General features: G+C 38.5%; 1 protein-coding gene across 1 annotated transcript in view; it reads left to right on the top strand.

Moving 5' to 3' along the window:
- The window catches only part of ngfrb (nerve growth factor receptor b), a 29,186-nt gene extending 19,324 nt beyond the window's left edge, over nucleotides 1-9,862 (top strand). Inside the window, exons 4-6 of the mRNA XM_068306085.1 lie at nucleotides 2,677-2,917; nucleotides 4,042-4,199; nucleotides 5,082-9,862. Of these exons, the coding sequence (XP_068162186.1) occupies nucleotides 2,677-2,917; nucleotides 4,042-4,199; nucleotides 5,082-5,425 (743 nt within the window). The 3' untranslated portion in view covers nucleotides 5,426-9,862. The remainder of the gene's footprint in view (nucleotides 1-2,676; nucleotides 2,918-4,041; nucleotides 4,200-5,081) is intronic.
- Nucleotides 9,863-14,483: the final 4,621 nt, after the last annotated feature.

Here is a 14,483-nt window from a genome sequence, read left to right as displayed (position 1 = left end):
TTGACCATATCACTCTGACACACCTCCCTTTCCTCTCCCGATGGCTCATTTGTAGCGTTTTCCTTTTTTTTCCTAATCTATCACTTTTTTTGACCTATTGTTTTGCCTGCAATTGAATTGAAAATATGAACCATAAATGAAAGCACTTTCATAAAATAAATATATTGAACAACTGTTCAGTTTTCTGGTCAGTTTCACCCAGACATTTAGATTACCTCTTTCTGTCAGACCAAAATCTGATCATTTGATGTACAAATTACGACAAGGCCAAACACCCTCAGTTGAATGAGATAAGAAAACTCCCTTAGTTTATTTTTTACAGCGGGGAAACATGTAATGACACACAAAAAAACTTACAAACTCCAGTGAATCACAACTAAAATCCATCTAAATCTTACATTTGATTGCCACCAGTCCCAACAAACTTTCAGTCCATTTGATGTCAGCCTAAAGCAGTGTTACCTGCAGGAAAGAAGGTGGACATGAAAAAGAAGGATAGAAAGAAATTACTTCTCCAAAGTGACTGTGTTACTGACTAAAAAGGAATTTCCTGACAGGAGAGAGCCGGTGATGCAGTGGATAGAGAGAGGATTAAATGATAGAGAGGGAGGGGGCATTTGTGCTGGACAGACAAGATTTCCGTCAATGAATGATATCTTGTTTCCTCTGTGTTTGTGCGTGCGTGCGCACGCACGTGCGTGCGTCTGTGCGTGCGTGCATGCGTGTGTGTGTGTGTGTGTGTGTGTGTGTGTGTGTGTGTGTGTGTGTGTGTATAAAGGGTGGAATAGAGAGAGACAGACAAGCTACGGTGATGCTTTTGGTGTTTTTGTATGCATCTGCTTAGGAGGACAGGAAGCAGTATAAAGTGCAATCATCAGTCCAAGAAAAAAAAGATAAAAGTCACTGCAGCAGAATCAGAATGTTTTGTTTATTATTATTATTATTATTTCCATATATTTCTCTGACTTGTTAAAACCTGTCCAACTGGAGGTTGAAGTGTGGAATTCTATTAGCACCCAACATAATCTTGAGTAATGAGCCTTGAAACAAGGTGCGGAGTGAGGTAGATCCTTCTGGATCATAAAAGCCAGAGCTTAACAACAGGAAATCATTACAGGTAAGAGGGTGGGTATGTTCAGAGTGCAGTCTTTATGCTTTGCACACTTCTAGGTAATCTATGAGGTCACTTAACACATCATGAAGAGGCTTCCTAAACCCAAAAGTCAATTGCATGAAGTGGGTAGGCATTGATGATAATTAGCATGGAGGGAGTCAAAGGATTTACAAAAACACTTGACACCCTCTCCAGGTGTCATGTCAACAAAACCAAACCCGTAGAGAAACATCTTTTAGGTTAAGGATATTGAAATTACATAATTATTGCTCTTAGACATCAGGTTTAATGGATTTATAGGGGATGAAGAAGAACATCCGACAGAATCTGTTTCCCAAGAGAATATTCAGTATATTGGTATTGATAAGAACAGTTCTTATCGCATCCTCATAATTCCTTTGCTAAAAGCCTCACATTAGCCTGTGCATCCGTTTTTAAATAAGCCCTAATTAAAAATGTTTTTGACTCGTGAGTGAAGAATGGCCGCCTTGCATCCAGGGGCTCTCCTGAGGTATTTAGAGCTCTTGAAAACCAGCAGGAGGATTTCCTGTTGATGATGTGAATAACTGTAAGTAAGTGACAGGCGAGGATAGGTTTCCACATCCGCGGTCAGCTTCTAATATGTCTGCTTATTGTTAATGGTTAGAGGAAAGTGGGCAGGACTAGATGGACAAACTTGCTCTTTCTCTCCTCAATGGCTCCCTGAGGAGGAGGGCTAAAACCACGTGAGGTGGGACATGATGCATGGTTGTGTGATGCTGTTTGCGATTGCAGCATGAGATACATTCATATTTTAATTGGATATACTGGTTAGAAGTAAGAAAAAGGTGATTTGAGCTTTTAAAAGAGATGATCTTTGGTGTATATTTGTTGCCGTATATCTTGGATACCATTTGTCAGTCATGTTTTCAAACTGATATGTAGGGCATCTATGGAGTGTCTCTCCATCTGCTGCGATTAAAATTTTATCTCTAATTATCTGCTTTGTTTCAATGAGACAGGAATTTCAGTCCTGTAATTTTTCTGTTAGACTGTTGCTATCCTTATATTGTAGTGCTATAAGTCAGTTTACAGTATGAAATACTTATAAATAAAGAACGTTTAGACTGCAAACAGGAGTATACAGTATATAGTAAGTAGTAACTATACTTGAATTCTGAGTGTCCTCTTGGTATCAACAGTGCATTATTTATACATATCCCCTTAAGAATCTATGGCCTTGAGCAGGATTGAGGACATTTTCGGGACAAAAAATTACACTATCGTGCAAAGATAATTGCATATATCATTGAGATCTGGGTCCATTGTAAGCAAACCAAGCATTTTTGACGTGAAAGCACCTCTCTGTATCTCACTGTTGTGTTTAAGCAACCCTTAATAGTTTTAATGTACAAGAAATCGTCAGATTGAGATTTCCACCGCTTTATCCGCCGCAGCGGGTCACGGGGAGCCGGAGCCTATCTCGGCGGCATAGGGTGTGAGGCGGGGGACACTCCGGGCACGACGCCAGTGCACCGCGGTCTACAAGAAATGATGGAAGTAATTCTTTTTCTTCTTCACAGTTTCTGAAACCGACATTCCAGAGTTTGTAACACCCTACTTCATGCCACCCGATGACACATTTTCACCGGACGGCCTCCCTCCTGAAGGCCCCATGGATAGCACCACCACATCCACCACAACTACAAATGGTGACTCCCAGGAGCGGCTCTATGATGGTCTGAATGACAAACTTATACCCATCTATTGCTCCATCCTGGCAGCAGTTGTGGCCGGCCTCGTGGCCTTTATCATCTTCAAGAGGTGAGGATAAAAGCCAAATGATGCATGGAAAAAATGTACAACACATACACACCGGATATAGATGTACTGGATATCTGTGTGTGAGCAGATGTCACATGTCTCAGTGGTTTTGATTTGTGCCTTTTTAAAAATCATACCAGTGCTATTTGTGACTATATATTAGAGGACAGCTGTGTATTTTCAGTCATATGTTGGACTCAAGTGGTGAAGAGCCATGATGTTTCGCAGAAGGAAGCTGAAATTGTAAAAATAATTCCTTTTCATGAATTTATTTTATAAAATAAACCTGTGACCTCTATGTCTGGACAGCACGCAGTTCTAAGGCTTTAACCCGGGATTTTAATCTGTTTACATTTGTTTCTCTGTCCCTTTCCAATTCTGTAAGTAGCAATTCATAAATGATAAATTCATCACTATAAGGGAAGAGGAAAACTGTTGGTTTGTCGATTCAAATTTATGGGGACAAAGAAATCCAATCAGATTTTGAATTTCCATATTTCATATTTAATGAAGTCATCTGTTGCTTATTTTGAGGTCACTGTTTTCCTGTGGAACACAATATGGTCACAATATGGCTTTCTGTCTTATAATACACAGTAGTTTGTGAATGTATTCATGTTGTCACATTATGACCGCCGTGAAGTACAAAGAAAATTAAACACAATTACAGGTTCAAGTTCTATTGTTTTTTTATTGGACTACAAACAAGGATGCATCATGAGAGCTTTTTGTCTGCTCATTTTTTTTTTAGGTTTGAACACACAAACAGTTATTATCCAAATACTGTACAAATTCTTAGGTTAAAGGTTAACATTACAATAAATACTTTGTTGAGGTTGTGATCTTCTTGATTGTAGTTATAATAAACATCCAAATAAATGTTGACTGGTAGTTGGAAGTGAGACATGAACAAACAATGTTAAACATTTTGCTGACCTGTCAATAATTGCCTCCTCCTCCTATTGTCATGTTTGTCATTCCAAAATAATTTTCTGATGGAAGTCTAGAGGTTAATGTCACTGGAATATATATTTCTCCTTTTGAAGCTGAATACACACATGATATGAAAAAGCTGACAGGTCAAGATTTGATTCTTTTTGCTTCGCGATTCGTTTCACCTTCAGATGGAACAGCTGCAAGCAAAACAAACAAGGAGCCAACAACTGTACAGCCAATCAAAACCAGACGCCGTCACCGGAGGGTGAGAAGCTGCACAGTGACAGCGGTATTTCTGTGGACAGCCAAAGTCTAGAGCAGCAGGCCCAGTCTCAGGCACAGACAGGTAATACTCTGCTACCTGTGCACAAACAAGAGCCACTCCCTTAACATGGTGGCAGCTTTGTTTGTTAAGATGTGGTACTTACAGTCGGCTATAATCACATTTTCAGCACTGAAGTCCCTATTTATCTTGTGCTTTATCCCCCTGTTTTTTGAATACACACATCGATCTGTTAGAATTTTGTGCTTCTATATACTATAATTGGAAGACACCATGTACCTTGAACTGTTCCACCACATCAAAAGAAATAAAATTCAATCCACTCCCCCATGAATACAGCCTTTCAAATGTGCTGTTGCAAATATAGATTGCAAAACAGATAGGAGTAAAGTGTTTTGTTTTTTTTGGCAGCCTATGCATATGGTTGTTTTTAGTTCCATCTTGAAAAACCAGTTTGAGAGACCGTGGGACATTTAAAAACCACCTGCTTGCCCAGATGATAATAAAGGAAGACCACAAAGTGTTGCAAGAGGGTGGAAACCGTTTGTGGAAGTTTTCTGTCTGAGTTTGAACATGATCTCAAAGCGGAAATACGTGGAATGTCACAAGACTACTATTAACCGCTAAACATTGTTTCTGTTGCAGTAAATACACTCACCGTGTTTTAGTAGTAATTACAGCCAATAGAAAAAGATCTAAAGAAGATGAAGGTAGAGACCCACCATATTATGTTAGTCAGTCATCATAGAATGCCGCTATTTTTGATTTTAAAAAAGTACTATAATCAGATTTCTTTACATTAACTGTACTGTAGAGCATCAAGGTAAAATAAACATATTAATCACTGAGAAAATATTGTAATATCACATTAGACTAAATGTTTTTATAATTAAACAACACAATCGAAAAAAATAATAACTTGACATTCCTCTGTTAAATCTACAGTTGTCACCATAGATGAAGAGCCATGTTTGCTGCTTCCTCTCCAAACCAGAGAGAAAGTAGAGAAGCTGCTCTTCAGGGGCAACGAGGGAGACGATTGCAACCACATGGATGACAGCGACTGGTGCAACTTGGCTGGTCTCCTGGGATATGAGGAGGAACGGATCACAACCTTCCGGCAGGATGAGCATCCTGTCTGTGCGCTCCTGTCTGACTGGGCAAGCAAGGACAGCGCCAGTATTGACACGTTGTGCACGGCACTGCGTAAGATCAACCGTGATGACATCGTCCAGAGCCTGGTGTTAAGCCCAAGTGCTCCAAAGCCGACTGCAACCTCTGTAGTGTGATTTATGCTTAACAGTGATCAAAACACCTGAACCTCATACTAAATATCCTTCTGTGGCCTCCTCTTACTGCATAAGCCATGCTACAACCGCTTAAAGCTATTCCTACTTGACGCCAGCAGAAACAAGATTAAATACGAACTATCATTAATCCTGAAGAATCATTTCATGTTTCGTGAAGGGATGAGACAGGAATATGATAGAAATTAAGCAAAAACTGAATGATACTGGAATTTTGTAATCAAAGGAAAAAGCTTCACGTAAACATCAGGATTTTCCTAAAATAACCACTCAATGTAACGTAGTCTGTAATCACTCCATTTTTAGTCAGGGCATGAACTATCTAACATCCACTTTACTGTTTTCCAGTTGTGTTAACTGTGCAGCAGCAACAGACTTTGGATTGAATTTATCATACATTCCTCACTCTTTCATTCCTGTAACTTGTTCCACTGTATATTTATTCTCAAAGGCACTAGTCCCCTTACTTATAGTGTTCAGACACCTACAGTATGTTGTACCACTAAATAATATTTTACAATATTCTACATTACCAAAGAGGACTAAATGTCTCATGACCATACCTGAAAAGTGACATTATTAACATCCCGTGTTTGGTTTCACCGTGTTTGGTTTGGTTCGTTTCACTGCTAAGCAATGAGGCCTGCATACTACAGCGTATCCAGGTCATTGATAAACATGACAACCTGATGAAGGGAGCTCAGAAGTTTTTCAAGTGTAACTGCTCTCCCTCCACCAGGTAAAACAGAAGCTAAATACTCTTACTTTAAAACTTCCATTAGTTTGAAAACACTCAGATGCAGCTCACAAGGAATTACTTCCAACTCGGGGTTAATCTTGACGGATGTCGACATACTTTGCTAAAAGAACTGCTGGCTGGACCCTTTGGAGAAGGTCATTGACCCAGGCAACATGAGACACTATTCTATGTGCGCAGGCCTATCTGCATAACACAGCTGCTCCCACACACCCACACCCACACACACACACACACACGCACACACATGCACGCACACACACACACACACACACGTTCCTACTGACCCAGATAAGGGAAAAATGTGGACTCAAGTCACCCAGTCACAACTATGTATCCTGTAGGTAAACAGACAGACGCAGCCTGCACAAGGTGTACATACATACCTACATAGACAATAGTATGTAACCCTGCATGCATGTACTATACAGACAGAATATGTATACATTCGCAGTGTCATTCATTCAGATCCAGCCATATCTGGTATTGAAAAACTCTCATGAGGGGACCATTAATTAATCTCATCAGTACTAGCGGTATAAAGTAGAATTTGTATAATTTGCAATGATGGTATCAGTAAACAGCATGCAGAAGCTAGCAACTACATGTCAACCAGTGCAAACATTCCAAAACAAGATATATGTAAATACATAATAGTCAAGATGCAGAACAAATATTCAAGGTTTTCGTTGTTGTTTTTTTCCGTGTGTGTCTTTTCTCAGGGCATCTTGAATGATCGAGTTAACAGATTTATATTACACTCATTACTGCACCCTGTAGAATTATGTAACCACTTTGTAGTCTTTCAAGTGGAGCCGCTGTGTTTACTCAGAGCAGTGATTTTTGCGACTGACAATCCTTGGATCTGGTGCATAGGAAAGCAAAACAGGCCAGAGAACAATGGCCTTGTTTTCTAGTTGTTTGTAACAATAAAATTTGAATTAAAATAAGTGGAGATTTAAAGCAAAGGATAAATAATGAAAGCATCAATTCAGACCAAATAGGAGGCAGAAACGGTTCAGGTTATTGAAATATAAAGGTAAAAGAATCCAAGAATCAGCATTTTGGAGTAGTTTAAATATAATCATGCTTTGCCACCAGTGCTCTTCACCTATTTGGATTTTATTTGTTAGTTCAAAAATCTCATTTCATCAGTTTATCATGAACCATGGTCCTCAGCACACATTCATTTCAATTCTTTGGTTTTTTTTAAAACTTTTTTTCAGTTCCGGGGAAAGTCTGTGAGGGAACAAATAGTTTACCGTGCTATTTCTTAAAGCTTCGTCTGCTGCCTTCAGATATAGGTTGCCCCTAACCACTGGCATACTGAGTGTCATGCTGTGTTGTTGCTTTAAATGAAGGTACTCTCACTATACTGCTTAAGGATTGTTGTATTTCAATTCTAAAATAACTGAAAATTATATGTTTCTTTTTGTGTCATAGACTGTAGCACTTACCTTTGTAATTGTATGTCTGTTTTGCATCATAAGTGCCTGGGAACTAAATCAGGTGTCGGCTGATGTTGTATATTTTTGCTATTTTAGCTTTTGTAAGTGTGTTTGTCAGATTTTTGTCTTGTAAATATTTTTTTCTATTTTTTATTTTAGTTAAAGCCTAGAATGTGCTACTGTACAATATCTACATGAATGGGACATTGTTACTGTAAGCTGTCCTAATTTAATCGAGGAAAAATGGCATATGGAGTGGAGGTGCAATTAAATTAAAAATCTTTAGTAATGTAGTGCATGATTAAGACTGAAAATTAATAAGTAAGGCAATTTTAAAATACATAAGTTTTAGAACAAGGAAACAAAAGAGGCTTAAATTATCCTCCTGTCAGCGAGTACTGTACACTACTTGGAATTTGTATTTGCTTTGATTACGTGGTCAAGCGACCTAATCATGTGCCTATAGCCAGGAGCAGGTTATCATAGTGTAGCATAAAGACTGGAAGCAGCTCTCCTGGTTCTGTTCAAAGTGAACAAAATCAGCCAATCAACACCTCTTGAGTAAAGCATGTTAGATTTATAAGCAACTAAATGACAGAATAATGATGGCAATGTGCTTTTCAGCAAAACTGTGGCTATGTAAAAACAATATACAGGTAATCCTCAGCATACAAGTGCAATTGTTTCCGAGAGGTCATTCTTAAGTCTAATTGTTCGTAAGTCGCTATTTATTCAATTTCAATCTGTAATCCCCATGTGACATAATTTAGATGCCATTACTACTGTAAATGTAAAAATACTATTCTCTAAGAATTGCTAGAAACAATAACAGGACATAATAACAACACATGATAAAATAAAATACAGACACAGTTCAAGAAAAGTTATATTTGTTTTTGTTACAAAATACATGAAAAAAAAAAAGTTTATGTCATTTCACTGAATGTCACATCTGTCCGCCACAAATGTTAGACTCTTAAAATCACTAAAAAACCACTACAATCACGTAATATCGTGAGAAATGTATCATACCATTTTTATTCATTTCATTCCAGTTACTGTACCACCAATAATCCTGTGGTTATGGTGATAAAGAGATTTTTCTATACAAAATGTGCTCACCTGACTCCAATATCACGAATATATCCCATAAAAAACATGTCTCCTTGTGTTTTTTATTCAACATACTTCCAGTCTTTATTCCAAGCTAAGCTAACTGGCTACTGCTATATGTTTACTAAACAGATATCAAATTGGTATTGATCTTCCTATTTAACAGTGAAGCACAATACTCAAAGTTTTGAATTATTGATTTGAATAAATATCACAATTTCGAAGGTAAAGATCAGCTGATAAAAGTTATGTCCCACACTACAAAGACATGTCGCATGGATATAGATACACTATACAGTAGGTGTTCAATATGTCAATAATATATACAACCCACTTCATAATTTTTCCTCTAGCACTTGAACTGAATATCAACTGCTAATATGTTTTGAGAGAGATCCACATGTCCTGAATGTCTGAAAATAATCCACCAGCAAGAATTTAAGTATGTTTGATGTAATGACCATTATATTGGACCTGTCTGTTATTATAACAGACAAACTGAAATGTTACGCAAGTGTGACTATGTCTGCCTGCATTTATGACGTTTTGGCAGCTGCAGGAAGCAGGGCTGAGACAAGATATTGTTGGGCTTCATCAATACAATCCATTACCACAGAGCGACCTTCCATTAAAACATTTTGTTCGGTGTAGCATAGCTTAATCAATGCTACTATTAGGGTCAGTCATCTAGTGTGGAACTTTGACTAAAGATTGAGGCTTTTTATTTCACAGTATTTGCTTAGCTTCATAGATATGACAGACTCATAAAACAGTGACCAGATATTGAATTGTACAGTAAATTGAAGTTGAATGCCATGATATTGCACTTGATGGTAAAAAAGGAAACATGTAAATTTGGGATTTGATGGTGATGGAGGCAAGAAATTACATGCAGTTTTGGTAGGATAAGTTTTTGAAAAGAAGTCCTGGGAATGAAAGACTGACAGTGCACCAGGGCAGAAATGTATAGATCTAAGGAAAACACTGAATGTTCCTTGTATAGGCCTACTTATACATATACTGTACTATACCTAATGTGAATTGACTTCACTGTTACATCAGACAAGCTGTAAAACCAAGAATAAAGCTGAAGTCCACTTATCCTTTGTATTGCTCAGACAATGTGTCACATGAACTAAAGAATGCATGAATGCATACATAAGGCCACACACACACACACGCACACACACACACACACACACACACACACACACACACACACACACACACACACACACACACACACACACACACACACACACAGTAAAATGATTTAGTTTAAAGAAAAAGTATAAAAACAAAAAGAAATTGTGAAATCATTCCCAAATGATGAATCCAATCCAAGTTATTTATTATATTATCTGATCGGTGTTAGTTTAGTGTCAATGGCATTAAATATTTATTCATATTCACATTTTTACTAATGTCACTCATGACAATATGTTTTTACTTCATGATTTTTTTTTTTACTTGCAGCTATCCACCCCCCCCCACACACACACACACACACACACATTTCAGCCACTCGTGGGCCCACAGGCTATCTTGTGTTTCCAGTTTTAACATGTTCAATCCTGTCAGCTGGAGCAATGACAGTTTAATGTTATTCTGAGCTCAACAGCTACAGGCTGCTGTAAACAAACACAACATCCAAACACATTTACAATCCAATCCTTTAACTGAGTTGAACACAGCGGCAAAGAAGTTGGAGCTTATTCGTTCTCATGAAAACTTGAACGGACGTTGACTTCACTGATGTAATTCACTTAAGTAAAATAACTTTATTGTGTAACAATTTTTACTGGTTTTGTGTGTGTGTGTGTGTGTGTGTGTGTGTGTGTGTGTGTGTGTGTGTGTGTGTGTGTGTGTGTGTGTGTGTGTGTGTGTGTGTGTGTGTGTGTGTGTGTGTGTATAGATGGAAAGAAAGTGTGAGAGAGAGAGAGTGATGGAGAGAGGGAGAGCTTTAGCTATATTTTTCCATCTCATCTTCTTGTCCTTCTTTCTGGCATGACAGAGTTGACATCAGAGAGATCATCACCACCACCCTTATCTTCACCAGCATGTACTTTATTATCCATAAACAGTACAGCATCCAAGGTACAAAGCCTGATGGCTAGAGACAGCATACAAGAACAAGAGGGGGAAATGAGTGTTGGAGATGTGCGTATGCAGTGATGCTCGTTGGCAGGGGTTGTGGAAAGGAGAACTGCAGGACAATGGTAAGATTGTCGAACGTTCATATGTTGGTTATACATCTGTATGATCCAAAACAATCATGGTATGCTCCAGTCATGAAACAGCATTGGTTAATTTTGTACTTTTCTCGTGGGACGTATTGTAGTGAATTTTCCTCAAGACTACATCTGACATTTAATCCAAACCAAATGAGATTTGGTTTGGACAAACGGATTACTGGAAGCTTCAGTGATTGCAGAGGAGAGACTGAAAAGGAAGTTAAATACAGTCGAGTAGTTTCCCTTTATCTTTGTCAAACTGTGTGCATGACCTATGGCATTGTGTGTGGCCAGTGCTGCAACATCCTTTTTCTTCCACTTTATCCGCCGCAACGGGTCACGGGGAGCTGGAGCCTATCTCAGCTGGCAAAGGATGTGAGACGGGGGACACTCCGGGCACAACGCCAGTGCACCGTGGAGCCACATGCAGGGACAGACAACCACGGACACACACACTCACTCCTACGGGCAATTTGGGACTGGCTAATTAACCTGAAGCGCATGGTTCTGGAGGTGGGAAGAAGCCGGAGAACCCGGGGAGAACCCACGCAGACACGGGGAGAGCATGCATTTCATATATACACTATATATACATAAAATACATTTACTTGTTCATTTTCTCTACCACTTTATGTGTACTGCTTCCTCCTCTTTTGCAAGTCTTATTCAAGAAAATGCATGCAAACTTGAGACTTGCATTCTGCTAATGCTAATAAATCACACCACTTATTAATATGTTAGCTTGGTGTGTCCAGGCTTTCTTGTTTCTGCATCAACAGGTTCTGAATCCCTCCCAGAAAGAGAGATCAGGGATTTGAGAGTGAAACATGGTTTTAAGTGAAAACACATTCCCCAGCATCCTGCAGCTGCCTCCAGTGTGTCGTTAGTGAGGAATGTTTGATGTGTGAAGGGAACCATGTGTGTCTGAGTGACATGGTGGTGAAAGATAATAGGCCATATTGAGTTTGTGTGACTGCACACAAACTCAATATGACTTTGACAAAGTGAAGAAACGTCCAAAATGATTGACTCCAGTGACTCTCTGGAGTCACTTACAGTATAATCAGTGTTTACGTGTTACGTGTTAATAGAAAAAGATGACATCAGTGAAAAGAAAGGTAAGGTGTGAAGTCTTTTATTATTAATAACAACTGCAGAAAATAGGACTTTCACATATTATCATAAAAGCATAGCCAGCCAAAGATTATAACACAAGTGAAGCCAGTTTTATTTTGGACCAGTGTCTCAGTTCAGTTTACGAAAGACCAAAACAAAAGAAGACTGATGATACTGTGTCTGTTTATTTACAGTAGGCTAAAAACAATGACGAAAAAACAGACAAGGTAGTAATCATGCAGTTTAAATATAGGTGTGTGTAGGAAAATGTTTTTAAATAGTAAATATTCATCCCTGCTGCACAGCTCACATGTTACAATGGCTATGGTCAGCTTTATGATTCAGTATAACACACCTATTTACTTTAAATCTCACCATTATAAAATAATAGCATTGATACAAGGCTCTGTTATTTTGTCCAGGAACCTTTGACATGAAGACCTTTCCACAGGACACAACACAAAATAGTCTCTAAGGGTAATCCTTCAAAGTTCAGATGATTAAAACAAAGACTCTTGAGATCTTCTTTTTTAGGTTGCGTAATGAGATGAAACCCCGCGGTGCACTGGCGTCGTGCTGAGATAGGCTCCAGCTACCCGTGATCCGCTACGGCTGATGAAGCGGCAGAAAATGGATGAATGAGATGAGACCCAGAATTCTACGTTTACATACAAATAGTTCTCAAATATTTTAAATATGTTCGAACCACTTTGACTTTTGTGCTTCATACCCATAGAGGTCAGCTTGATGTTCTTTAGAAAGGGCAAGAATGGAGTTGAGGTCAAAGGTCAAAGCCATCTCCATCTATAGGGGCAAGGGAAGCACATCTATCTGAGCTGCTCAGTGGACACTTATGATGATAAATGATTGACTGTAGCATGTCTGCAGATCATTCCACATCGTGACCCGTGTTACATTTGGTCATGGAGGACTTTGACAGGAGGTCAAACACGAAGTTCAGCCTTGGCGAGGAGCAAACCGCTGTTTTAAATTTGTTTCAGATTTAAAACCTGAAGTGCAAGTTAGATGATTGGGTAAGAGGAAAGGGGTTTCTTTCTCTTTCTTTTTCACAAATAGACAATAAATTTGTCGATCAATTTGAATTTATATCTCTTTTTGAGCACAAAATATTGCAATATATCACAGCAAGGTTTTCAAAGTCTAATAATTACTCAATTTGTTCATTTATCAAATTTCATACACGAATGAAGGAAAAAAAAAAGGTTTAACACAGGATTGTGGTCAATTGCTACAGAAATTACACTTTTTAATGCTGAAACTATAACTTATATATTTAAACTTTTTCATAGAAAATACTCAACCCAATCTTATTCAGGGGTTCTCACCTAATTTTAACACAAATTGTTGTTAAATTGTTGTCACACAGGAAGATTAAAGTAATAAAGCATTGGATACGAAATGAAGTGAAATAAAGTGAAATGAAATGAAGTGAATTAAACATGTTTAGAAACTGACTCAAAACATAAAATTCACTATTTTAAATCACTATTCTAAACAGATACAATGAGTTATCTCAGAATAACACTCAAATATATCAGTCAAATTTATCAAAGATATTTTCAATCATTCCTTCATTCTTTCATTCATCTTATCCGCTTTTTCCGCTTTTGCGGGTCACGGGGTTTGTTGGAGTCTATCTTTGTACTTACGGGCGAGAGGCGGGGGATATTCCAACATGATGCCAGTGCACTGCGGACCCACTCAAAAGACAATGATTCATGCACACACACATACGGGCTGCTTGGAATGAACAGATATTTTATGTAAGCGTGAATCTCTCCATGACACATTATGTTCTTTCTCAGTGTTTCTGGTGTTTACACTCTTTCTCTGAAGGGACCACACAAACTCGTCACTTTTACAAGTTGTCCATCCATAAAAATGAAATGATGTGGTTTCCCACTCTGCTCTATTATTCTGCTCTTCTTCCCCTTACTCTCTTACCTGTCTTTGTTTTCTGGAACAGAGACTGAGGCTCTGCCAGCACTGCACACAATTAAGTGAAGAGTGATGAAATTATATCTCTGGCCAGGGCAAATGGCCGTATGAAGAGGCCAAGTGGGAAGGAGGGAGAGTCCATTCTGCCTCCCTCTGGGGCCAAGGGAAATTCTATTAGTCTGATAATAGAGACATTTTTCACCTCCTTCCACATCAGACTGTTATACAACTCCTTCCTCTATCCTCTCTTCTCAGGATGTTTGAGAGCCTTCCTCCTAATCCTTCCTGAAGAAAACTCTTTACCTTTTCTATTAACTCCTGTGTCTCCACACCACATCTTATCTGTCTTTTCAGTTACAGCCACATTCCTTCATTTATTCCTTCATATATTTTGAAGGCAGAAACTACCGTCC

The sequence above is a fragment of the Antennarius striatus genome, chromosome 21 (assembly GCF_040054535.1).
Source record: "Antennarius striatus isolate MH-2024 chromosome 21, ASM4005453v1, whole genome shotgun sequence".
Classification (NCBI taxonomy): domain Eukaryota; kingdom Metazoa; phylum Chordata; class Actinopteri; order Lophiiformes; family Antennariidae; genus Antennarius; species Antennarius striatus.
The sequence above is the reverse complement of the archived record's forward strand: the minus strand, read 5'-3'. Positions and strand labels throughout refer to the sequence as shown.